This window comes from Agelaius tricolor, unplaced genomic scaffold, assembly GCF_023055355.1.
Source record: "Agelaius tricolor isolate 1412-34295 unplaced genomic scaffold, bAgeTri1.0.p SCAF_11, whole genome shotgun sequence".
Taxonomy (NCBI): domain Eukaryota; kingdom Metazoa; phylum Chordata; class Aves; order Passeriformes; family Icteridae; genus Agelaius; species Agelaius tricolor.
Genome location: NW_027269271.1, coordinates 22,172,803 through 22,198,813, shown reverse-complemented (window position 1 = coordinate 22,198,813; position 26,011 = coordinate 22,172,803). Strand labels below are relative to the sequence as shown.

The following is a 26,011-nucleotide window of genomic DNA, read 5'->3' as shown; positions in this document are numbered from 1 at the left end:
AGGAGATGTTGCCATTTTATTCTATACTCTTCCAACCCCCAGGCAGCTGGCAGGATTGCTGCTGGCTGGTAACACACACACACACACACACACACACACACACACACACACAAAGTTAATCTTTTGCTGTTATTTCTCAGAAGCTCCATTTGGCTGCTTTCAGGCTTATTGTGGTGATTTTCTTGACCCTGTGACAGCTGTTTCTTACACGGGGAAGCAGAAAAAAAAAAGGGGGGGGGCCTGTGGTTTATTTTCACCTCAAAATATAGAAAGACAATTTCCCCTTCTCTAAGATGTCCTCTTCCTCCTCTTTAAATGTGTCCCACTGCCTTTAAACCAAGCCAGCAACTCAGTGATCGCAGAGATCCCACCACTAAGGCGGATGAGCCGTGTTTGTAGGGAACACGAACCAGTTTAGGACCATTATCAAGGTGACCAAGGAGGCTGGCTCTTACCAGTTGGCACAAACAGCTTAGCAGGGAGGGGAGACGGTGCGGGAGCTCAGCCTCAAGCCCTCCGTGCTTTCTGCAAAGCAGTCATCCCTCCGATGCCCGAACTTTGCGGGGCGGAGGGAGCGGGGCTGCGGGGAGCATCTCTCCTGCGGGATGCTGGCGGTGGGATGGATGATGTCCGCCCCGCTGCCGGCAGCGCCCGCCATGTGATTATTCCTGCCTGCCGCCGGCTCCGCTCCCAGACAAAGGCTGAGCTCAGCGCCCGCGGGCGGCTGGACCTGGGCTACCCACGCGAGCGCTCCCCACCTTCCCCTGCACCTCCCCGGGAACATCCAGCAGACGGATCAAAGCTCATCTTTTGTCACCGCAAGGATTAACTCTCCGGGGAGCGGCGGCGGAGGCTGAGCCCACGCTCCCAGCCTGCTTCCAGCACGCTCAGGAGTTTCGGAGCCGACCTCCCGGCAGCTAATCCCGCTCGCAGCCGGAGCCGGGGAGGCTGGGAAGAGCCGGCAGGTGAAGGGACAGCAGGGAAGGGGACGGGGAGGAGTGTCACACACACGCACACACCCCGCACACGACAGCGGATCCGATCGGCGGCTGCGTGCGGGGAGCTCCGCAGGGACCCAGCCCGCAATGAAACCAGCTGGAGCATCAGGAGAGAGGATCTGCTCGCTTGGAAAAGTCTTTAAGGTAAAACCCGCTTCTGGAGTGGGCTGGGGAGCGGGTGCTGGGCTCTCTGCCGGCGTGCTCGTTGTCTCTGACTTGGTTCTGTTTTTAAAGGAATCGATCGGGAGATGCCGGTAGAAGAAGTTGCTGAAAGCCAGGCTGGAATGGCCCCGTCGCTCAGAGGAGCAGCTGAACTTTGTGGGGTCTGAACATTTGTCTCCTCTGCGAACGGGAGAGCCAGGACCGCACCGCGCACCTCGAGCCTGACCGAGCCTGGGGCAGAGCCAAGGGGGGATTTCTGTCTCGCCATCTCGCCAAGGACCATCGCCCCTGAAAAAAAAAAAAAAAAAGCTGGAGAAGGGCGATTTATCTTTCTTTTCCAGATGACTGAAAATATCTACAGGACCCTGTCTCTCTGGTTTTCATCGGTGAGTAGCACAAGGGACAGGCGGCTGAGGAACAAAAATGATATCGGTCAAAATCATTCCAGCACCTACTTTTTCCTAAGGAACTTCTTGCCCATAGGGGTTTTCTGCGGACATTTCCAGGAGTGAGACGAGGTACCACAGATGCATCCGTACCGGATCATGTAAGAATTGGCAAATGAGAAACGTACCCCATCCAGACCTCCTCTGGCCGCTTTGCAGTACATGGTTTGGTGTAAGCACAGCAATTCTCACCTCTTTCTCTCCCTTTTAAGTCTCTTGAGCTTGGAAACCTCTTTCCTCATTGCAATTATGATTATTTGCAACATCAGTGCCATCAAAGATTGGAGCACTTTCCTTTCCCAAATCCTTCCCAGCGTTAACAAGACTCTGAACTTGGTACAGCAAGTGGAAGCCACCACCAGCTCGGTGGTAAGTGTCCTCCAGGACCCCGAGCAGGACAACTACCTGTCCAATAGCCAGTCCATGAACTCCAGCAACTTCACAGCTGGCCTGGACCACTTGTTCCAGTACTCATACTCGGACAATGACCAGCTCTACAAGGAGTACAAACCCCCTCCTCGAGATGCCATTCCTTTGCCCAAGGCTGTCCTCTACCTCCTCATGGCAGCCCTGGTGGTGGTGGCAGTGGCGTATGCCATCGTCGGGCATCTCATCAAGGACCTCATCTACGACTTTGTAGGTGAGTGTGGGCTTCATGAATTGTGTGCTTGTGGCCAAAAAGAGCCTGGTGCCAAGGCTGGACGTGCTGCCTTGCGTGTCTCCTTTGATTTGGGTGGGCTTTAGACCAAGCTTTGACCCTTTCACATTTGCAAGAGTGTTGGTTTATTTAATGGGCTGGGTTCTCCAAACTGAGTTCTGTGTTGGCCATCTTCCCAGAGAAAATCCTTAGCCCCCTTCCTCAAGGAGCAAATCTTGTGCTTGTGTGCATGTGCATAAATGTGTGTGCGTGAGTCTGGGTTGCCAAATTACTGTAAAATCCCTTGGCCAGTTTCAACTGAGCTTGGATTAGAGGTCTCCAACACGAAAAGTTTCATGGCAACAGCTACCTGAGCACAGGTTAACAACCCACTAGTGCATAGTGAAAGAAAATCTGCCATATGAGCTTAACCCCTTGTTAGACACCAGTGAGTCTACAAACTCCTAGGAAACACAGCTCAGCAGTCTGGTTGCCTTAGAACAGCCATCACAGCCCCTGCAACAAATCCACACAATGACAGCCCAAAGAGGGTACATTTTTTTGAGATTTGGCTTCCTCCTCTTTTCATCCTGTTGCTGATGAACGCTGTCCCTCTCCATCGGGGCCGAGAGCACAAACACTTCTGGCTGCTGTGGTCAGGCACAGGTGCTTGGCTGCTTATGATAAGCCTTCAATGATACTCTTGCTCTTTGCCCCATAATTTGTAAGGCTGGTCGTGCTGGGGAGTGCAAATGTGCCCAATTCCCATCTGAACCCCTGGTGCTTTTGGCCCCTGCACCCTGACAGCCATCGTGTCCTTCTGGGGGTCAGGGCCCTGCTTCAGTGTGCTGGTTACAGTTTTCCAGTTTGGATAAGGATCCAGAAGGGATCCCCAGAGGGATTTGAGCTCCTGGCTCCTGCAGATGTGCACAATCCCCAAAAGCTCTGGGAAAAATGCCCTGCACAGGGAAACGAGGCTGAAATCCCTTTGCACAGCCTTGCTCTGAGCTTGACCCCCAATCAGGGTTGAAGCCCTGCAGGCTCCATCTCTGCAGGGGGAGGGAGATCACACTCATCTGGAACAAAATCCACGTGTTCATTCATGATTCTCCTTTATCTCCCTGCTCCTGGGACACAGGAGACACAGAGCAGCCAAAACTCCAGCCAGTGTCTGGGGGTGGGCAGCACCCCTGCCTTGCTGAGGGGAGGGCAAGCCAAGGCCTTAGGGCAGAGGGTCATGACCGGGCAAGGGCCAGCAGGTCCAGGGCACAGGGATTTAGAGGGGGGTTATTTGGGACAGGAAGGTCAAACCTCCTGCAGGGAGCAGTACTTGGGGTCTCACATGAGGCTGAGCCTAGAAAATAGCAGGGACCTGCTGCTGCTGAGTTTTTCTTCACTCCAGATGGAAGGAAATGGATATATTGTCTTAAAGTGTTAAATTTAACACTTAATCAGGAGCTTGCTGGGGCTGTAACATCACCTGGCTCTGCTGCTCATCTGATTTAGTGCTGCCTTCCCCACAAAGGTAGGCGGTGGGGACAGCACCTAAAAATATACCTACTCCTGCCCCAAGAAGCTCAAAGGACCAGGTCAGGCCAGGTTAGAAACTCCCCCGAGGGAGGGCCAGTCCAGTCCCAGTGTCCCTGCTGAGCAGACACCCCTGTCCCCATTGCTGTGGCCCCTGATGCAGGAGAGCAGAGATTTGGGCGCTCAAACCACCCCTTGGGTGGGTGCTGCAAAGCAGGGCAGAATCCACAGAAATGCCACATCCCTGCAGGCACAGAGGGGGCAGCTGCAGTCAGGGGCACCTGGGCCCCAGGTGTGCTGCTTCCAACTCGGCACCAGGGCTCCCTGCTGACCTTTAACTTGAGCCTCTGTGTGGGACGAGGTCAGGAGGGTGCCCCTTCTCTTGCAAAGCCCTTTGCAAAGGGACTGCCACAGCCTTTCACAGCACCACGGCCATCCAGGGGCTGGACAAGCCCAGGGACAGCGCTGGGGTCTGCCTGCTCCCTACCACCTTGGAAGAAGCCTTTTTCCAGTTTAACACCCCTTGCTGAGGGCAAAGCATCCTCCCTGCCCTGGGGTGAGGTAATATCTCTCCAAGTTAGGGTCAGAAATCCATATGTGAGCTTCTTCCTCCTCCAGGCAGAGAGGAGAAGACACTTCCCAAACTCCAGCAGCACCCCTCAGTGCTGAAGTCTGCCTCCAGCTCATCCTAGTTAGCACTCCAGGCCCATCTTCCCACAGTTTTTACACTTAAAATGAGCCAGTCCTCAGAGGAGAGCGGATGAGACCGTGTTTGTTAACACTGCCAAGGAACAGCCTTTAAAGAGAAGGGGTTTAATTTGAATGAGTTTGCATAAAATTACTCTAGGGACTGGACAGAGAGACCAAGGGACAGTAAATAAGAATCTGCTCTATTAGCTGTCTTAACACAATGCCCGGATTGATATACTCAGCAGCAGCTCCAGCCTCTGCTATCAGCATTTCTGCACTAATCATGTTCAGAAATACACAGGGAGAGATGGAAATAAGATGCCAAAGGGCTGGAGCCTGTTTCAGGGAGATTAAAGTGGGAATAGTTAATCGCTGCTTTAAACAGTCACTCGGAGGCAGCAGGGATGATTGTGACTCCTCAAAATCAGCTTGTGGGACACGGCTTGGGGAGTCAAAGCATCAGCCAGGCCTCTGCTCCCACAGGAGCAATGAGGAGCAGGTGCTGGGCTCAGTTTCGGATGGGGAAGGGGTTCTTGGGATGCTGCCAAGGTTTTCTCCCTGCGAAATCTGAACGGGTATTTGAGACACCGACACCTCTCTTGCAGATGCTTCTTAAAAAATCAATTAGAGCTTGCCCAGGCATCCCCAGGGGGACATAAGCACTGCTGTGATGCCCAGCAGGCTGGGGAGGAGTGGAAAATGGGAACTGCATAGGAGAAGGAGGAAAGATGCATTGTTGGAGAGCAGGAAGGCAGAGCACCTGGATATGGATAAGAGGGCTCTGAAAGAGCCCCTCTTCAGCTCTTCCTGGAGAGCCCCAAACACCTTCACTTCTCTCCAGTCCCTCCTGCTGGCTCTGAGCTGACCAAGTCTCACGTTTGGCTTTCCCAAAACTCATCAGATGTCTCTGCTTGGGGTTGAATGTGAGCTCCCCGAGGAGGGTGGGAGGAAGGCTCCTGCGTGAGCACGGCTCAGACCCCACCAGCAGTCAAGGCAAATTGGGTCGAAGCGTTTGGAAAGCTGCTTAACTCTGAAGCGCTGGAGAGCTGCCAGAGCCGGCGCTGCGGCGAGGAGCGGGCTTGGCAAATGACAAGGCTGTCACCACCGTACGAGGCGCCTAATTACTGCAATCCCGGGAATCTGCCCGCCCTCCCTCCTCCGGCCCCAGCAGCTCGCTGAATATCGCTCCTATTTAAAATTAAAAAAAAAAAAAAAAAAAAAAAAAAAAGGAGGAAAAAGGGGGGAGGGGGAAAAAATAAAAAGTTTGACTGGAAACAAAGCTGTTGCCATGGAGACTGCACGCGTGTGGTCGCCAGGAAAGGGGAAAGCATCATCTCCATCATCTCCTGCACGGGAGCCGCACGGGAAGGAAGGGTCCGCTGGGCTGCGTGGGAGCAACGCCTGGCAGGAGACCTTGGCTGCTGTCACCCGGTTCAGCCAAGGGCTCCTGCGGGCTGCTGATCTCCAGAGGAGACCTTGGAGGGAACTTTTCCCTCGGGAATGGGCCCAAGGCAGATGCCCAGCCGGTTCATTGGCGCTGGCAGGACTGTGCTGGTCGATGGCTTTGGGATGCTCAAAGCCCTGTGCCATCCTTGGAGCAGGGTCTTTCTTTTCTTTGCCCTTTTGACCCACCAGCCATATTTTTGTTTTTCAGCCTTATCTCCAGCCACCACATTTCAGGCTTCTTTAGGAAACGGTCTCCTTGAACAAAGAAACTGTGCATGAATGTGGCATTGCTGAAAATAGCTGCTGGGTGATCCTGCAGGGACACGGGATCCACTTTTAATTGCTCCACACAGAACCTCAGGGCTCTGAGGATAATTCAGCCCATGGCAGGGATTGCAGACAGTATCTTAGGTCCATCAGAGAGGACTTATACCTCTTATTTTCCAGCTCTGTTTTGAGGATAATTCCTTTGCCTCCCAAAGTTGTGGGAAGAAACTACGTCAGGTTCCCTTCTGCTTTTCTATCTTGGTTCCAACCCAGCTCTCACAGTGATCCCCTGCCTGTTTCCCTTCTGGTGCATGGGGGTGCATCAGGAGTTCCTGAGGTGTTGTTTGGGGAAGCAGTGACTGCTGTAGGATAATTCACCACTCCCCCTCACAGGCTAGGGCTGAACAACAAGCCACAGTGGTCTGGCCCTGCAAAAAGGACCCACTTCAGGACAGCTGCATTTGAGGCTAAACCTTTAAAGCTCAGAGCTGGAAGAGAGGAATGGCTTCCAGCACACGCTGCCAGGCATTGACCAAGGCCTCAGGGATGCACCATCCCACGGCAGCCTCCCCATTCCTGCCAGCATGTGGTCCAGGGATGGGCTGTGTCAGGTCCTGGGAGCAAGGGCTGTGTTTGTCTGCTGCCCTGCAAGCACTGCTCTCCCCTGAGCTGAGACCAAGCAGGGCTCCTCACTCCCTGGTCACCTTCACTCTGCCTCTGGAAGACATGGATAGCAAATATCCACCCCCAGGACCATGCCTGCCTCCCACCTACCACACCTGAGTCACCACCTCTCAGAGACCCATTCTCTGGAGCTGCAATGCTGCCTGATGGGTGGGACTGGGATCAAATGCAGGCTTGGTCCAGGGTTGCTCTGGTGCATGCACAGAAGCTGTTTTTAAGAGAATATCATAATTAATTGAGTGCCTTTTCCACATCACCCCTTTTCCCACCAGATGCTTCATGCTGGTGACAGCTCTGCAGAGGAGCAGTGTCCTTACCTGTCCATCAGCAAAGCAGAGTGCTCATGCTGTTTGGGGTGCAGGACAAGTTTCACTCAGCCAGCACAGCAAAGCTGTGAAATTTCTGCAAAACAGGGCAGGAAGAACAAACCTTAACATCAAATTCATTTAGAAAGAAGTGAATCTGAGGGGAAAAAGGAGGGTTTCTAACAAATTACTGTTGCCAGGGGCAGACACAGATTTTCCATCAGAACAAACCTGGGAGTTATCTGTTGATTTTGCTAATGGATAAGTAGAATCTGTCCAGCAAGTGAGACAGCTACAACATCCAGCTGTGACTGCTGCATCATGTCAGAGACACGAGGGATACCCTTGAACTCGTGTCCATCGGGAATGCTCCGGCCAGAGCTGGCCCTGCCTTGCTGCAGAGCAATGTGATTGCTGGGGCAGGACTTGTTTCAAAGAAAGAGGTGCTTCTGCTCCTGCTGATGGGAAAAGAGCTTTTTTAGCAGCTGCTTTCACACCCAGCTCCATTTAAAGCAAAACTAGAGCACGAGTTTGATTGTTCATCGAACATGTCACCCCTTCCTTTCCTGTTTCCATCTCTACAGGGACTGTGAATGTCTCACTCACCAGGCTGCATTTAAATTTCAGCCCTTTCTCCCACCCCCTTCTGCTCTTTCTGCCTGGGATGTCTCTTTTCCAGCAGCTGAAATGCCTCATAGACATCCTACCCTGCCAACAGTGAATGCAGGGGACCATGCCACCCCCCTTGGGGTGACACTGGGCACACAGTAACCCTGTGCCCCTCTGCACCCAGACAACAGGAGGCTGCTCCCTGCTGCCTGCCCTGTCAGGGGTTTCTGGGCAAGGACCAGCCCTCATGCTGCTGGTACAAGAAGGGCATGCTGTGACATCCCCAGTGTTTTTGTGTCCCCAAAAATACAGCATATCCCAGGGGTCCTGCTTCCAGGGGCACTGTCATAGGCTCAGACAGAGACAGGCAGGGGCATTTTGTGCCACATCACTCTGCTACTTGGGGATAATAATAATAACTACAATAACAGAGCTGCTATTCCACAGCTCCTGATTTGCCCAGTCTGCTCTATCTCCTCTCTCCAGCTGCTTTGGATCAATCGCTCCGTATCGATCTCACCCCACCTCAGCACTTCCCACCTCTCCACTGGCCCTGCAGACCCCAGCAGGCACACTGAGCCTTGGCAGCACCTGGCCAGCTGGAAGAGGTGCCTCTGGGTTAGATGCTGCTCCTCAGCCTGGCTGAGAAAGTCACTTTGTTCTTCTCTTTTATCCAAGACATTCACACACACACAGCCGTGGGCATGCCCTGGATTTTGCAGCATGTGTTATGAGCTCCTTCCAGTGGCTGGGTAGGGACAGGCAATGCTTTTTCTTATCTCCAAAGTGTGACTGTCCTGGGTGTGAATGTCCCAGGAGCACACTGTGGGATCCCTCCTCACCCCAGCTCTGCCTGTAGCTGTCCAAGATCCATTAGGTGTCATTAGGTTCAGCCTAATTTTGCTCACCTTCTGGCTGGAGATTGTGTGAACCCATATGTGGACTTAGATCCAAAAGAGGATTTTGTTTTCCTCTGTGTGCCTATTTTTTATGGCTCATGCATCTCCCTGCCAGCTGTAAGGGATGGAGAGAGAAATACCTGACACAGTGCTGAGGGCTGCTGGTTCCTTTGGCTGGTCACCACCACCCCTGGGCTCCCAGCCCTTGGCCACCCCCATTACCCAGTTACACCCCTGTGCAGGGTTCATTATCCAAGGTTTCCAGCTTGTGTTGGCACGTGACGTGAGGTTGTCCCTCCCATCCCCTGCAAAGTTCCTTCTGCATCAGAGCGAGGTTTAATCCCATTGACGCCAAAGATGTGCAGGTCTCCTCTCTCTTCCCCCTCATCCCTCCCCAGACACACCATGGGTGACCCCAGGAGACCTTGGTTCCTCACCCTCAAACTGAGAGGAGCCAGAGGGAGCTGCTGGGGAGGATGGAGCCTGGCTGGGAGGGAGCTGGCAGTGCCTGGCAGGGGACACGAGGGTGCTGACATTTTTCTGGTTGTTTCTCCAGGGTCCTGCTGGCAGGAGATCCTCTGCCAGCTCCACGGGGCCTCACTCCCCTCTTCCACACATGGCAACACGCTGAAGTTACAGGCCATAAATGGCCACAAATAACATGTAATTGTGTAATTACTTCACTCCTTACTTACACAGTCAAATCATAAAGGCATCGCAGTAAATACCCTCTAATGACAGCCTAATTACATCTTCCTGCAGATTACTGGGTAATTAGATCCAGCAGGCTCCAGAAATAATTCCCAGGGAAGCGGTGGTTCGGATTAGCACTCACAATCCAGCCTGCTCTCACCCAGGAGCTGGACTGTGGCAGCCCCACACAGCCACATCCCCTTTGGGGACACTTCTGCACTGTGTCACTTCTCCCGTGCAAATGGCTTTTGCTGGTGCCCTTGGTGCTCTCCCAGCACACCCATCCCCTACATTTCTCTGCCTTTCCCACAGTGCCTCATCCAGCTCTTGCTTCTTCTTGTGCCCACAAATGTCACCAGGGGTTCATCATCTGGCCACCAGATGCCACTTACCCCTGCTCACAGGCATGCAACGCTCTTTGCTTCTCGTTGCACACAGCAACCCTTATCCAGTGGCTCCTGGGATATTTGAGGACCCATCACCCCTTTTTCTAGAGATTATTCCCCTTCCTCCCTGCTGCTCCCACTGGAGTTTTACGGCTGACGTCAAGGGAGGCAAGCTGAGAACTGTAATAGTATTTGTAGGAGGCAATCTTGTTACTGCCTTCAGCTTCTCCTCACGGCAAGCAGCTCTCTGTGTGGGGGCTGCAGCAGCCTGCAAGGTCCTGGGGCCAAGAGGCTCTGTCTGGGGTGGACCAGACCACAGAGAAGGTGATGGAGTGTTTGGCCTTTAGTCTAAACCCAGTAAATCCAAGCAAAATCAAAGCTGTTAAGGAAAAAAGCCCCAAATGAGCCTGCTGGGCTTGGCTGATTTTCCTTGGGGAAGGGTTGGGATGGGTAGCCCAGCCTCAGGTGGGTGATGCAAGTGAAAGCTAAATGTCCTGGTTGGGACCCAGACTCAGGGCTCCCCAAAAACCTTTGGACCACTTCTTTGCTGAGTTTCCCAACCCCTCCTGCCAGCCCAGCAGTGGCTGAGGGAGCTGTGGTGGTTATCCTGCCTTTCCTGTTGGACAACCAGCAAACCCTGCTGGCACAGTGATGAAGGTGAAGAAAATAGGAAAACCAAGGAAAAACTGTCACTCTCTGGACATGTTGCCAGTGCCCAGCGTGGTGGGAGCCCTGCCCTCCTTGGAGAGAGCCCCCTCCTCCAGCCAGACCATGCTGGCAGTGGGGCACAACCCCCTCCACTCCCTGTCCCTGCCAGGGTGGTCACCTACCCTGGCTCCAGAGCACAAGCATCATCCTGAAAATCATGTTCTGCTCTCTTGGGGATGCTGTGGCCAAATGGCTTCAGGTTGGGAAAAAAATTCAAATGTTGCATTGCAAAAACAACAAAACTTTTGGCTTTTCTTAAAAGAAAAAAAAAAAAAAAGAGAGAGAGAGAGAAGCTTTGGGTCTCTCAAAAAAAGCCCAAAATTTGACTTACAGTGCACACACTGAGCACAGGGAGGCCCACAGGTCATTCCTGTCTCTCTGCTCACACCTGAAGAAATGTCTGGCCACCACTGGTGAGCTGAGAAATGAGATCTTCCATTCACTTCACACCTAGCATCCCACCCTGGCACCTGGCATTTGCCATTATTCAGTTCTAGTTTTGCTGCAAAACTTTTTCCACAGCCCATGAGAAAGACATCATCTCACTGGGATAGCATTTCTGTGTCCCTGCCCCATCAGGAAACCTGTGTCCTCTACCACAACTGGAATGTCCCGTGGGGAGAGACAATACCCCACAGCACAAAGGGGATAAATTGTATTCTGTGAGACCCAGTGGCAAATAAGCAGAGTTCCCCAGGAACAACAAAACCAGGCTGGTCCTTTTGTCTGCCTCCTGGTAGCCACCTCTGCTTTATTTTGGTAGCAGAGCTAAAGCAGAGGGGTGCTGGTGCTCCACTGCCCACAGCCACAATTTCTTGGGGCTACTTTCCCCTCACCTGTGTTTCCCCAGCTTTGGTTTCCTCACTGCTGGTGCCTTCCCATCTCAGTGGGCTGTGGCGTCTCACTGCCCAAACAGCCAAGTTTTTTAAAAGACAGCAGTATGGGAAGCAGCACTGCCTGCTTTCACTCAGCTGCAGTCCCTTGTGCTGCAGGGGATGTTTCAGTCACGCTGGCATCCAGCAGTCACTCTGTATTTTGGAGGGGCACCAGTCACCCCCAGGGTGGTGGCAGTGGCTGAATCAGCTCAGAGCCAGGTCCTGGTGCAAGAAGCACAGCCCCAGAACTGCCATGGAGGGTTTGAGGCCCTGGCATGTCTGTAATACACTCTCAAGGCAGAAAAGCCATGTCCCTGCCACGTCTCCAGCCCCATTTGGATGACAACATAGTTATTTAATCACTTACTCTGTCTGACAGCAAAATCCCACTTTAGGAAATAGATTGCTAGAGACCCCAGATGCACACTTCACTTTGGAGGCACTTCACTCTCATTTTTGGGATTAACAGGGTGATTTCATCTGCCTAAGCTGGGAGGGCTTCCAGAAACCAGCAGCCTGAAACCAGCCCGGAGCTGGGAAGAGCAGAGATCCCAGCACCAGGGGAGTGGAGGGAGCTGAAGGGGCGGGGATGGGCAAGGGACATTCCTGGAGGGGGAAGCACCCAGAGCTAGAGGTAGGATGTAGCAGAAGGCAGCAATTTTCAAACAATTTCAGAGCTTTGAGCTCTGGGGCAAAGAGCTGGAGGTAACCAGGGGCTTGTATTGTGCTTTTCCCTCCTCCAGACTGGATCTTTGGCCCCAACCCGGATGACAACAGCAACAAGAGCGACATCAACTGCATCAGCAACAGCGTCAACGAGATGAGCGAGATGCCCGAGGCGCCGCAGCGGCAGCACCGGGAGCGGCAGCCCCAGGACGTGGTCATTGCCATCAGCGAGACCTGTCACCTGCCACAGCAAACGTGACCGGCGCCGCGCCCGGGCCGGGCGGGATGGAGCAGCGGGATCGGGATGGAGCAGCGGGATGCAGAGGAGGGATGGAGCAGGAGGATGGAGCCGTGCAACAGAGCAGCAGCCGCCCCGCAGGGCCGGGCGGGGAGAGGAAGGGATGGGCAGAGCCGGCGCCCTGGAGCAAAGCCCTCCTCCCCCTGGTTTTACCAGGCTCTAAGGACCTTGTGGGGGCGGGTGGCATCACCCCTTCTCCCAGGCTTGTCAGCCCTGTCCTGACGTCTGCCCTTGGGTTTGTGACCCCCTCTTTGTTCCCTATGAATAGCAAAAAAGAAAAAGCAAATGCAAAATACACCCACCAGACAAAGCTTGCAAGAGAAATGAGCTGCAGAGAGAGGCTGGGCAGTCCTTTGGCATGTGGCTGTCCAGTGGTGTGGGAATGGGGTGGGGAGAAGGGCAAAGGAGACAAGGAGGCTGCAGAGAGATGTGGTGTTTGCACTTCTGGGGACAGGCCCAGGGCACAGCAGGGAGCTGGGAGCTGCAGAAAGGCACAGAAAGGCCAGCAGGGGCCAAATCCCCCAGCACACTGGTGATCTGCCTGGGCCATCACTCCTGCCTTTAGTTCTGCAGCTCCAGCTCACAGCCCTTCTCAGCAGGTGTGTCCTGTGGCTCTGGGACAGCAGGGTGACAGCCCAAACTGCCCAGGGAGCCTAATTCCTCTGGGCCTGTAGCCAAGCCAGGGCCATCACATTCCCTCCACCACATCTCTGCTTGAGCCCAGCACCCCCTGACAGGGAGCAGCCCTGTTGGGACCAGGTACAATCCCTTTTTCTGAGGAAATGTTGCTGGAGAGGAGGACAGGGACCCATCTGCATGAAATCCAAACTCTTTGTGGGGGAAAATAGCCCTTGTATATCTGCATCCTTCAGACTCATCCCAGTGTGAGCACCTCCTACATCACCCCCAGAATTCCTGCCACCCACGGGGTGCTGGCTCTGTGCTGGGGTCAGGCCCATGTGCATTGAGGGAGCAGGGACACCTCCCTCTTCTCCCTGGACACCTTCCTCTTCCCAGCCAGAGCACCACCAACCAAAGCTGCCCTTCTCTGTGCCCAAAGACACCCTCTCCCATTTGTAACTCCAGGCAGATCCCTGCTCCTCACTGTTTAAGGGGCTCAGGGGAAGCCAGCAACAGCAAATGTGTGGGGCAAGCTCTCAAACCATGTGGGGAAAGGAGCATCCTGATGGCTTCATTGCTGTTTTAAGATCAGCTCTTTAAAACCTCAATATGGGTTTTAAACCAGGATGCATAATTTCTCTGTATAGCAGAGTGGAGGCACTGGGACAAAGCTCATTCCTTGTGCCTCTCCTTTATGAAGATCCCTTTACTCTCCACATCTTCCCTGAATTTAAAAACAAAAGGTTATGCTGATGTGCCACAGAGCCAGTCCTGAGATGAGGCCGTGGTCCAGACTTGTGCCTCTGCATTCAGGGAGACAAGTCCTGCCTTTTCCCAGCCCGCAGTACCCAGCACACCACGAACAGAGGGGCCAGAACAGCATTTTCCCCTTCTGAAAGTGCTTAAGGAAAATGGATGTGGTTTCAAACTCCTGCTCCAAGGGCTTTAATGAGAGCCATTCCCAGCAGTCCCACCCTGGGCTGAGGCTTTGTTGTCTTTTCAGCAAGCAAAGGCAAGGACAGTACCTCAGACCTCCCCCCGTGATTAACCATTTCTGACCTGACAGTGTTCTGTGTTCTGACACCGTCATTTTTCTCCGTTTTTTTTTTTTTTTTTTTTTTTTTTAATCCTGGGTTTGTAGCGAGGCTGCTCTGGCACCTGCCAGGCTTCCCCTGTGCTGCTGGGGCTGCGAGGGGAGCTGGGCAGGGATGGAGAGCTGGACAGCACGGGGGGGATGATGCTGGGGCATGATCCCCCCAGTGACTGTCACCCCCTGGGCACAACCCCCTGCAGCACCAGAGCTGGCTGAGGGCTGGGGAAGCCGGGAAGCTCCAGATTCCCGGGGGTCAGCGGGTTGTGCAGGGTTTGCTGCTCCCCTGCTCTCTCAGCATCAGCAGGCTGGACACCGGGGTCCCGCAGGTGAGGGACAGTGACACGCCGTGTGTCACAGTGGCCCTGCTCACCATGGGGACACGCCACGCCCTGGGCACAACCGATGCACCGCAGCCCCATCACCCATCAGCTGCTGGGGATGAGGTGGAGGCTTCCCTGGGCACGGAGGCAGCCCCTGCACTCCAGCCGGGCTCTCGCTCACTCCCGGAGACCTCCGGGGTCCCACAGGACGCGGTTTGACCCCAGGAGATGCTCCCGCACCAGGCAGCGGCTCGCACGCAGGGCTGGCGGGGCTGTCCCCGGAGCAGCAGCCCAAGGAAGGAGCCCAGGCGAAGGAAGGGCCCAGGCGAAGGAAGGGCCCAGGCGAAGGAAGGGCCCAGGCAAAGGAAGGAGCCCAGGCGAAGGAAGGGCCCAGGCGAAGGAAGGGCCCAGCCGAACGAAGGGCCCAGGCGAAGGAAGGGCCCAGGCGAAGGAAGGAGCCCAGGCGAAGGAAGGGCCCAGCCGAACGAAGGGCCCAGGCGAAGGAAGGAGCCCAGCTCCCTCCTGTGGCCGCCGGAGCCGGGCAGGGCTGGCAGGCAGCGCCCCGAGCCCTCCGCTCAGCCTCTCTGAAATCCCCATTTGCGGGGTGCCAGGGGGGTCCTGCTGCTGTGCCCACCTCCAGGACTGACCAAGCACTGGGTGATGCTGCAGCAGTGCCCACAGCGAGGGGAAACACCAACCTGGGCAATGCCAGGAGCCAGGGCTGGCACCAGAGCTCTGCAGGGGCTGCTTGTGGAACTCACCCCGCTGGAACCTGCCATGAACGGGGGGACACCACAAAGGGCAGCTGTTCCCCACACCACCTCCCTTCACATCCCCCCTTCCCTGCACCACTGCCATCATCTGGCATCTGCCTCCCCCCTGCTTTGTCCCCAGACATGTCAGCAGAGCCCACACTAGTGCTGAGCTCTGAGAATGACTGTGAGTCCCAAGACCCTGGAGCCTTTTTGCCTCCAGACACTGGAGGCAGAGCATGGCTGTGGGCTGCAGCAACCCCTGTCCTTCCAAGACTTCAGTGTTTCTCTGTCCAGCCATGCACCCATGCAGCTGGCTGCATTTTGTAGGACATCACCAGTACCCTCAGAGGACCTTGGAAGCAGGGTGGCAGGACAGGACCAGGCAGATGAGTGAGGCTTTGAGGATGGGGGAGTGCTCCACGTTTTGTTTGGGGTGTGCAAGTGGTACAGCATCCCCATGTGCTCCTCTTGCCCACCAGGACCCCCTCTGCAGGCTCAGCTGTCCTCCTCAGCCCTCTCCTTGTCCCCCACAACCTCTGAGCAGGGGACAAGTTTCCAGTGACCCAACAGCAGGGACCCAGGAAGAGCATGGAGGGCCTGCTTTGCCCAGGGGAGGATTTTTGGGGATGCTGAGGAGGAGGGGGTCTCATGAGTGTGCCAGGCTATTCTGACTGCACCTCTTTAGTGCAGGAGGTTGCTCTTTAATTCCCTCCTTCCTCCCCTAAGCGCCTTAGGGAGCAGAGAGCAGAGATGCTGCTGCTTTTTATAGCAGCCATAATCCCTGCTGCTCACACTGCCTGCACCTCCTGCCCCGAGACGCAGGGCTGAGCCTCCAAAACGGGGCTGCTGCCCAAAAACCGCCTCAAAACCCTTTGGCTCCCAGCACTGCCCCTCTCCCAGAGCACAGACCCCAGCTGGGGGTGGTTCTGGACTCAAGACCCCTTTTCAGGAGGGGTGGGACAGCCACAGGTGCTGCACTCTGACAAGGAGGGACAGGCAGACACACATACAGAGACACATGGATGAGCACCAGAACAACTGCCTGGCCTCCCTGCTCTCCTCCAAGGCTTGTGGAACAGGAACCAACCCCACAGCACAGGCACAAGAAAGTCCTCAGGCACAAGAGGAGACTGGGGGCTTCTTTCCTTTCTATTTCCCCAACTTTACAAAAGGGAAGCTGAGGCAGGGAGGGAGCAGGGTTAACCCTAACCATGATGAGGGTAGGCAGCTGATGAGCCTTCAAGGTAGATGAAGCCTTTCCTTGGATGCAGCCCCCAGGGTGTGAGCTTCAGCATTTTGTCAGGATCATTTTGGTGTTGGGCTGCCTGGTTTCCCTCACCCAGCCTGTGCCTGGGAAGCCACAGATGACATTTGAGCCATGCAGGCTTCATCCCATGCACGAAGGGACTGAGGAAAAGGGATGTGAAACCTTCTGGGGGCAGTGGGAGGTTTGGTGTGGGGCAGGAGCAGGCTCTGGGAGAGGCATATTTCCCCTCCTGTGGCTGTCCTGGTGGTCAGTGCTGTCCTTCCAGCCAGCCCCAGTCCCTGTGAGCACCCCAGGACCACAGCCACCAAGGGAGGGCACGGGCACTGCAGCTGCTTTGTTCCCATTGCCATTTCTCTCTCCAGCAGCTCTGCTTTTACTTCTCTCCAGCCAAAAGTCCCCTTGACTTTGCACCCTGCCAGAAGGAACCCAACACAGCTCTTGACCTTTTACTGTTTCTGTTCTACTGCCCGTGCTTGGGCAGATGAAATTTTCCCTGCCCACCCACCCCAGCTCAGAGGGTCTCAGCCTGGCAAATCCTGTCTGAAACCAATTTGCCTGCTGGAGGTCTGGCCCCTGTCTCCCACAGCTTCTTTGCAACACATTTGCTGTAATTTTCCCTTTAAACACCCCACAGAGGAAAAAAAAAAAAAACAAATGGGGGGGGGGGTGGTTCTTCTAGGTCAGGCTGAGCTAAGACAGGGAAAGAAGATTAATTTCTCAGCAGAGCAATTCAGATTTTTCTGCTGCTCCCTGCTGGGGACTGAGGCAGAGCTGGTGCCAGGAGCACACTCATCTCCTGGGCACACACTGGGTGTTTTGGTTGTCACCCCTGGGGTGCCACTGAGCAGGATGTCCCCAGATCCAAGTCCTGTGTGGGAGGCATAGGGGGATTCCTGCCCAGCAATGGGTGATGGAAGTGGGAAGAAGGTGGCATACCAGGGATGCTGATGGGCCAGGGGGCTGGCCAGCACCCAGTGAGGAGGAAGGGCACAGCTGTGCCCCCAGCTGGGCTGGAACAGGCAGGGAATGAAGCCCTGAGCCTGCCCTTGTCACCCACCCGTGCCCACACACCCACGAGGCCCTGAGCAGTCACACTTGTTTTTCACTCCCCAGGAGTGCTGGGAGCTCTAAAGCCAGTGGATTATTCTCCAAAGCAAAGGCCTGGCCTGCTGCCAGCCTCTGGCAGGGAACAAACAGCCTGGGGAGGCATTTCCCAAAGGCTCAGCTCGTTCCAGGTTCACACTCTGACTTTGCGCCCCGTTCAGCAGCCTCACAGTCACTGAGCTGCAGACACCAAGAATCTCAGGAGGAGCTTCCCAAAGCTGGAGAGGAGGCAGGAGGTTCCCAGGAGACCCCATCTGGTGTCTGAGCCTCCCTGGGCAGAGCATCCCCTGTCCAGTGTGGCTTCTCCAGGGTTTGTAGAGGTTCAGCAGAAGACAGGCACAGGGAGGGAGATGTCTCTTGTTCTCCTCTTTGCACAAAAGCTGTAGGAGGTTCTTTGGAGACCTGTGAACCTGGGGCAGTGGGAAGGAAAAGCTGGAAGCCAGCTGGAAACTCAGTTCACAATAATCCCACACTGGGCTGATTTAACCCAGCACTGGGGGTTCCTGGGCGCTGTGGGGTGCTGGCTGGAGAGCCGGCTGATGGGGCCAGCCTGGCTACCATGCCCCAAAGGAGTGGACTGAACTCAATTGTCCTAAACTGGAGGCAGCTTTGGCATCATGGAGCTCTTCCTGGGCATCTGGGGATCACCACTGTGCTGGGATCAGCACCAACACTTCAGCCTTGCCCAGGAGACCATCAGAACATCCCCACTGCCAGAACAGGGCAGGCTGAGAGCAGGGGTTGGGGGCTACACTTAGCCTTTCCTGTCCCATTGGTTGGCCTCTCCTGCCCCACACTGTCTGCAATGGGTCAGGCAGCAGAAAACCAGAGCTCTGCTCACAGTGCTGCTCCCCAGAAAGGGTTACAGATAACCAGGTCAATCTCCAAGGAAGAGGAGGGTGGGGGCACTGTGATCCAGCCCCACAGGCTGTGCTTGCACCCACTCCCAGGGTCACCCCACAGTGATGCTCCCCATGCCAGCCAGCCCATGGAGTGGTGTGGGGCCACAGGGCCACCAGACCAAAGGACACGGAGTTCAGCCACCTCCCTTCCGACCATGGGGACCTTTTCCCCTGAGAAAAGGATATTTTCATGCTTCCTCCCCACAGGAACTAACAGAAATTGCTTAAATGGCTGCTTGGCTCTGGGGACAGGCCCTTTCGGAGCTGAGCTGCACACAGGCAAGGGAAAGCCCAGGGGACATTTTAATAACAAGCAAGGAGAGCTATTGAAGTGTTTTACTGCCTCGTTAAGGCACTCTAATCTCTGTGTATATCTGGAAAAAAAAATTGGCTGGCTGGTGTTTTCATTGTAACAGAGGTGGGTGTTTTCTGGCACGGCTGGGATCCCGCCTGTTTTATCTGCTTGTTTTCTTACCTGATACCAGCAGTGAACAGCCCAAGAGCAGCTCAAGGGCAGCAGCAGCAGCAGGGTCAGGGCCAGGCAGGCCAGGAGGAAGGCTGTGGATCTGTGCTGTGGGCTGTTTCCTACCCACAGGTGCTCTGCACCCCATTGCTGCACCCACCTTTCAGCCAGATGCAGGTCCCCGGGTGTTTCCCCAGGGGAGGTTTGGGAAGTTGGCTCTGCACATGCCTGGGATCCCTCATCCAGGCAGCCCAGAGACAGCAGGGAGACAACCACGAGGTCCCATCCACCCCTCCAGCTCCAAGGGCTGGGATCTGGGGGACACACAGATTTTGTGAGTATGGGCACCTCGGGCTGATGTGAGCCAGGCTGAAGAGTCCATGGCCAGGGAAGCCCCAGCAAAAGTTCTTCTGCAGCAATATGGGGTTATCCAACTGCTGAGTCTAGGTTTGTAAGAGAAGTAGGCTGGGCATTTTATGTCTAAGGTATTCTTCATTATTCAATTCTTTCCTCAGCCCAGCAGAAACTGGGGAAATCCTGCTGAGTCCTGCTGGCTCCAGCATCCAGTTCCCCCCTTGCAAACACTCTCGGTGTCGAGGCTGTGAGCTGGAAGGGATGCTGAGGCTGGGATGGCAGGGCTGGGTAAGCTGATTGCATTGCTTTGGAAAAGCTGATGTTTGCATGAGCACTGGCTCTAGTGGTTTTAAAGGGATCCACCCAGGAGCAAATCCCAGCAGCTGATATCAGAGCTGTGCTGCTCCCAGCCCGGCTGGGCTGGAGAAGTCTCTGCTCTACACCCAGATCCACGCTGCACCTCCTGGGTGGAGGAAGCCATGGGAGCCAGAGCTGCCACTGCAGAACACAGGAAGCAAAGGCTCCAGCACAGCTAACAGAGCTGGCAAACACCTAAAATGATCTTCCTTGGAAATATGGGGCAGGAAGGGTGAAGGTGCTGTTTGACACATAGTCCAGCTGAGAGTCACCCCTGCTCCTAGCAGATGTGCCCCAGTACCCAGCTGCTTCAGGAAAAGTGACTTTTATGACTGATGTGAGAAGGGACAAATGCCCAGACACTTGGACTGTGCCTGTTTCAGGTCTGGGGCTAAACCTGCCCTTCTGCAGGACTGCCAGAGGCTCCAGGGCATTCCACCCCACAGCCTCTCCCCTTTCCCTAGAAACACCAGTGAGCTCAGCAAAGCACCGACAGCGTGGCCTGGGAGAAACACAAACATTTATTAAGCCAGCGATGTTTTTTGGGTTTTTTTGAGAATTATTTTAACAGTGCCAAAGGACTTACCCTGTCCCCCCCAGGGACCCTCAGCTGATTCATTGCATGCAGGGTTAGCAGCAAAGCAGGGGACAGCCAGCCTTGGGGACACGGTGGCTCAGTGTCAGCAGGGAGCCACGAGCTACTCACAGGCAATGGCAAGGCAAGCACAGCTGCTCCAGGGCAGGCAGATGGATGCTTGTTGCATAAGGGAACCCACTCCCATTTTGCCGGGATCCGCCTAAGTCCTCAGCAGGTACCATCTCTGAGAATTTTGGGTATTGTCCTGCTCTCCACATCCATCCAGGGGGGTTCTGAGGACCTGCAGGGGAAGGGAGGGTGCTTGGGGCTCTCAGAACAGAGGGTAATTTCCACTGAAGGTGCTGCTACAGAGACACCAAGCCTAACCTGTTGTGCACCCAGCCACCTTCCTAAGCACAGCCAGCTCACATCTGTCATCTGGAAATCACAGCCAGTCACCTCCCTCTCTCTTAGCTTCCCACTGACACCCCGAGACCATGTCCTCACTCCTGCCATCCCACACAGACAGATCCAAGCTGTGACCCACGCAGGTAAGGGAACAACAGGACGAGGGTGAGAGCAAAGCCATCACAGCACGGGGCTGGGGACAGATGTACCCAAGGGTTCTGAGGTCAGGACACTCCAGGCTTATCCATAAATGTGGAAAAGCTTGGCTCCTTGGATCAGGATGCTCAGGTCCTTTCCTGCATCACCTGGTGAAGGCAGAAGGTCCTGCCCAAGCTCTCACACAGCTCCAGCTGCAAGCCATGCTCTACAAGCCAGCGAGGGGCATGCTGGGGACAGCAAAAGGCACAGGCAGAAGCCAAGGCTAAGAAAACAAGAGATGTCTCCAGGGCAGAGTCACTGCAAATCCACCCCAACAGAGCACCCAAATGTTTCTGGTTGCTGGCAGAAGGCAGAGACCTGGCACCATTCATCCCACAGATGGAGAAACCCAGCCTTCCCCGCCATCACACCGTGTCAGGGGAGAGCAGGAGCCCCTCTGAGTCTGAGCCCTGCAGGCTCTGCCAGGCTGCCTGTGTGCTGCCACATCCAGGGATCCTGCAGGACTGCTCCCAAGGTGGAAGACAGTCCAGGAACAGATTGGGAGAACTGGATTTCCATTTCCCACCCAGTGCTTTGTTGTTCTCATGTCACCACATTGGGAAGTCTGCACCATCATCCTTCCACTGCAGAGCATAGACAGAGGCTCCCCAGCCCCACCTCAGACTGGCTTCACAGAGGCATCTAAACCAGGCAGGGCTGCACCTTCAAGGAAGGGTTTTTTAGCATCCACCACGTGCTGGGGCCAAACCCCAGTTCTGCTCTGCCCTGGATGGACACTGGCCTTGAAGACAATGATGGAAATGAGCAGATCCAACAGGGATGCCCTGCTGATGGTCCTGCCCCACACTGAGCATGCTGGTGCCACCAAGCTGTGGCTGCATGGCAGTGCCTCCTGTCCACTCAGGGTAGTCATTTTGGGGCAAGGGTCCCCAGTTTTTGCACAAACGAAGCTGAAGATTAGAGAGAGAGATCCCAGGAACACCACTGTCCCAGATTTCCCCACCACCACCACCAAGGACAACAGAGGGGTGTCCAGCCACCTGCAAGCAACACCCTAGAGCAAAGGATTAAATCTACCAGGACCCGCTTCACCCGTCCTCTCCCAGAAATGTGCTGCAGGGCAGGCACCCAGTCCCTTATGGCTGCACCACCAAATGCTGTTTGGGCTGTCAGAGGAACAGTGCAACCCACCAAGCCAGCCTGGCCCCCCTTTCCAGCCACCCCAACTCTCCCAAGCACAGAGAAGTGAAGCAGAGTGGGCAGCTGGGAGAGCTGGACTGGGAAGGCAAAGCCACGGGCTATAAGAATGTCACATCATCCTGTGACTGGAGCCAGCGCCAGTGGGCATCGTACTCCAGGTGCAGTTTGCTGTTGAGTTTGCAGTTCTCAAGGTCAGCCTCAGCTTTCCAAGCCTTCCCATCTGGATTTCCCTTCCCCAGCCTCTCCCTGGCCCCTGGTGGTGACTTGGTGTCTCTGTCTGCTTCCAGAGAGGGGGACTGCTGGCCCAAACACCCATTGGCCACCTGGGGCTCTTTAGCCAACCGGTGATCCTGGGGCAACCCAGGTGGGGAGAGGTCCACGTGGGGCCACTCGTGCTCCTCTGTGTCCTTCTCTTGCTTTGCAGGACCCCTCTCGAGGTCGATCCTGACCCAATCCTGCTCTGCCCTGGCCAGTGCTCTGCCTGACGTGGACGCGGCAGCGGTTTCAGCGGCGTTGTGGGAGTACTCATCCATGTCATCGGCCAGGGTGTCCAGGTAGCTGCCGACGGAGATGCTGTCCAGCCTGTCGTTGGGGTCCTGCAGGCTGTCCCAGCTGCCCCGCCGGGAGGCCTCCTGGCTCTCCACCAGGCTGTACTGGCTGCTGGCCAGGCTGCTGCAGCGGCTGGTCAGCGTGCTCCGCTCCTCCAGCAGCCACTTGACCGCCTCGATGCCCTCATTCACCACCACCAGCTGCTGCAGGATCTTCACGTCCACAGCTCGCAGGTAAGCCTGGGGGGAGACAGACAGCACAGGGGGGTTGAGGTGACCCAGGGTCCTGGTGTCCCAGCCCAACTGAGGTGTCACTGTGGTGGCCTCAGGTCTCCTGAGCTGCTTGATGAAGAGCATGGGATAGGAGAAGATCCCACAGGGAGCCATCCCAGGGGGCCCTGTCCAAGACCCGGGGACACGGCCATCGGTGACCAACAACTTATGGCTCCCACCAGCCACCAACCCCCTCAGGGAAATAAACCAGGGCACTTGTGTCGCTATCTTCTATGGGAACAAGGAGTAAGCAAGGAACTGGAGGTATTGGATGCAGATCTGATCCCAGAGCATCCTCCACGACCTGGGAGGCTGCTGGCAGGGCAAGAGGATCAGGCGTTGCTCAGTGCAACGGTCTGGCTGGACCATCAGCGCTTCCCCAGGCTGGTCCCTTCATGCCTTTACTTCTCACCTTCCAGGGTCTGAACCAAGCCTGGTGACAATGTCACATGTCAGGATCTGGAGACCCAAATCACTCCCAGAACAGGAGGACAGGCATTGCTGATCACACCACTCGCCTCACTGACTCCTCCTGCCCCTCTCAGCCTGGGGAAGCTCTTTGCAAACCTCAGCTGCTGCAGAAACATCTGTTTTCCTAATGGAAAGCCCCGTGTGCCAAGACATTCCTGTCTGTATGATACTGGCCGCCAAAAGCCACTGGATTTCCCCTGCACAGGACACAAATATTTTGCCAGGAAAGGAAATAAGGCCACGATGGGGGGAAAGGGGGAAAACCCACTGCAGGGCACATACAGGCAGCCTGCAGGCTGCAGATGCCCACGGACTGCTTCACAAACACATCCTGTGCCCAGCATCAGCAAGCTGGGACAGAAGTCCATGTGCTCCCCAGGGATCATTTTTCAGCATCCGGTACCCTGGGAGTCACTCGCCCGCCCACGGGTGACCCCACAGCCTCCTGAGACCCCTGTCTCCGGTCCCACAGCCAGAGCAGCCACAGAAGCATCCGAGGAAGGAGCCTGGGAAAACTCCAGCCAGGATTTCAGCACGTGACACCTCTCACTCCAGCCGACAGAAAAAAAAAAGAGTCAAAGATTTGTAAAGACTCAACACCAGCCCTCCCACCCCCTCCTCATGCTCCTCAAGCTGGATTTAAATAAAAAATAGCAGGGATGTGCCCGGATTGGGGCAGGAGCCAGCTTCCAAGTACAGAAATTTCCTTTCTAGGCAAGTTATTTAAAAAACTGCCTACAATGGACTTTTCTGCACGCACTGCTAAAGCATCTGGCCTTGGCAGGGAGACGATGGAGGAGGAGGAGAGCTGGAAACCCCTGGTGGGGGGGTTCCCCATTTTTCTCTGCCTCGTGCAGAACTGCAGCTGTCAGAGATGCCCGGGGAGCCAACCCAAAAGCAGAGGGTGGGATAACACTCCCTGCTTTCCATACTACTTGCTGGAAGGAGTTAGCCATCAATTTGCTGCTAGCTCACACCAGCCTGACCTCCCCACTGCACTCCAAGAACACCCCTCTCCAGCAAGACATGGTTACTGTGGGAGGAGACCCAGCACAGGCTGCTCTCTGTACTCCTCCAGATGCACTGAAGTTCACTGCACGACCTCGCAGCAAGGACGGCTGTACAGGGGACTGTCACACTCCTCCTCACGCTCTCCACGGGCAGATACAGCCTTGCTCCCCTCCCCAGCACGCAGGAAACCTCAGGCGCCTTCTCCTTTCAAGATATCTAGCCCTAGGGATAAATCTTCCTCCTCAGATCAGGAGGCGAGAGTGGGAATTTGCTAAATTCTCCTCCCACCGCCCACTCCCAGGCCAGCTTATCCTCAGAGCATTGAGGGTTTGCTGGTTTCCTGCTGCTCGGGGCGGGGGGGGGGGGGGGTAAATTCTGGTCCCTGTTCACGGGGATGGGGCGATGAGGAGAGCCCTGTGCTCGGTTTTGGCACCTGGGTTCCAATCCCAAGCTGCTGATCTGTGTGTGAGGTGTCCCCAGCTCCTCACTGGCCAGCAAGAAGAGCCAGGGCAGGGCAAGGAAATGCCTTTCTGAGCCAAGGTGAATAAAGCCCGGCCCAAGGCAGGCCTTGCTGGCCATAGGCTGAGGCTGCTTGCACCTGGGCAGGGCAAACACCGCACTGCCCCAGAGACCTTTCTCCTCCGGTCAGGGTGCAGCCTCCGCTGCGGAGGGACGATGAAAGCAGAGGGAGGATGAAAGCTCTCGCACCCATGGGGATATTGAATCAGCCAAAGCGGAGGGCTCGGGCTGGGTGGTGCTCCAGCCCCCCGGGGCACGCAGGGATGCGGGCGTATTTAGCCTGTTTCCCTATGGAAACAATGCTCATTCCCACCCGCTCGGCATGTTCGTGCGTGGGAGAGTCCCTTCCCCCAGCTGCACTTGAACCCATTGCCCAACCTCGCCACGTTTCCCGGAGGCGCAGGCATCGCCGGTCTTTGCTCCCTCCACGAAAGAGGGAGGCGAGAACGCTGCCACCGGCACTGCCCCGATCCCCGGGAAGGGCTGCCACCGCAGCACGGCCCTTTACGAGCCACCCGAGACGCCCCGAACCCCGGGAAAGCTCCCAGCGATGCCTGTGCCTTGTCACCCTGGGGGTCACACCCGGGAGACACGAGATTCGGCACCATGTCCTTGGCGAAGGTCCCTGCCCTAAATTCTGATCCCGGACACCGCGATCCCCGACGGAGCCGGCGCTGGGGCTGCGAGGGGGGCAGGACGGAGGTGGCCGAGGGGCACTCCGGGGGGTGGATGCTGCGTGGGCCGGGGGCAGAGAGCGGCCGGGGAAGGGCTGTGAGCTGGGGGCTGTTAACGGGGACACGGAGGAGCAAGGGGGGTTCCCCGGAATGCAGGCAGAGCGCGGGCACTATTGGGGACTGTCACCGGGGTGGCAACGGGCTGCCCGAGGCGGCTGCGGTCGGGCCGGTCAGTTACCAGCAGCGCTCCCGGTACCGCGGCACTCACCAGCTCGAGGCGGAGCGTCCGCAGGCGTTCGGCGAGCGGCGGGTGGGCACCGCGGGCCGGTGCGGGTGTCGCGGGCGGAGCGGGCGGCGCGACCGGCGCGGGGGCGGTGTCGGCCCGCAGCCCCCGCAGCAGCACGGCGGGCGGGCGCCGTCCCACCTTGCCCGCCAGGTCCCGCAGGTCGGCGGGCAGCGCCTCCCCGCCACCCTCCATGCGGGTGGGGCAGCGGCAGCCGCGCTGTCACCGTCGCCCGCGCCCGGCCCCGCCCCCGCCGCGGCCCCGCCCCTGGCCCCGCCCCCGCCGCCACCTGCCCGCACACCAGCGAGGGCCGCCGGGGCGCGCGGAGCGGCGCGGGGCGGGGCTGGGGGCGGGTC

The 26,011-nt window shown here is 56.2% G+C and overlaps 3 protein-coding genes across 3 annotated transcripts in view; 2 read left to right on the top strand and 1 right to left on the bottom strand.

The window, feature by feature from the left end:
- The window catches only part of PIK3R3 (phosphoinositide-3-kinase regulatory subunit 3), a 178,026-nt gene that overhangs the window by 43,559 nt on the left and 108,456 nt on the right, over positions 1 to 26,011 (top strand). The window lies entirely within an intron of this gene.
- On the top strand, positions 400 to 12,620 carry LOC139594473 (uncharacterized). The gene is made up of 3 exons (XM_071436645.1): positions 400 to 1,142; positions 1,233 to 2,246; positions 12,076 to 12,620. Exons 2-3 carry the CDS (start codon positions 1,769 to 1,771, stop codon positions 12,255 to 12,257), a joined length of 660 nt encoding a protein of 219 aa, XP_071292746.1. The 5' UTR covers positions 400 to 1,142; positions 1,233 to 1,768; the 3' UTR covers positions 12,258 to 12,620.
- On the bottom strand, positions 20,036 to 26,003 carry LURAP1 (leucine rich adaptor protein 1). Its single transcript, XM_071436643.1, has 2 exons — positions 25,641 to 26,003; positions 20,036 to 22,664 (listed from the first exon to the last, which is right to left on the bottom strand). The coding sequence occupies exons 1-2, from the start codon at positions 25,848 to 25,850 to the stop codon at positions 21,975 to 21,977; spliced, it is 900 nt and encodes a 299-aa protein (XP_071292744.1). The 5' UTR covers positions 25,851 to 26,003; the 3' UTR covers positions 20,036 to 21,974.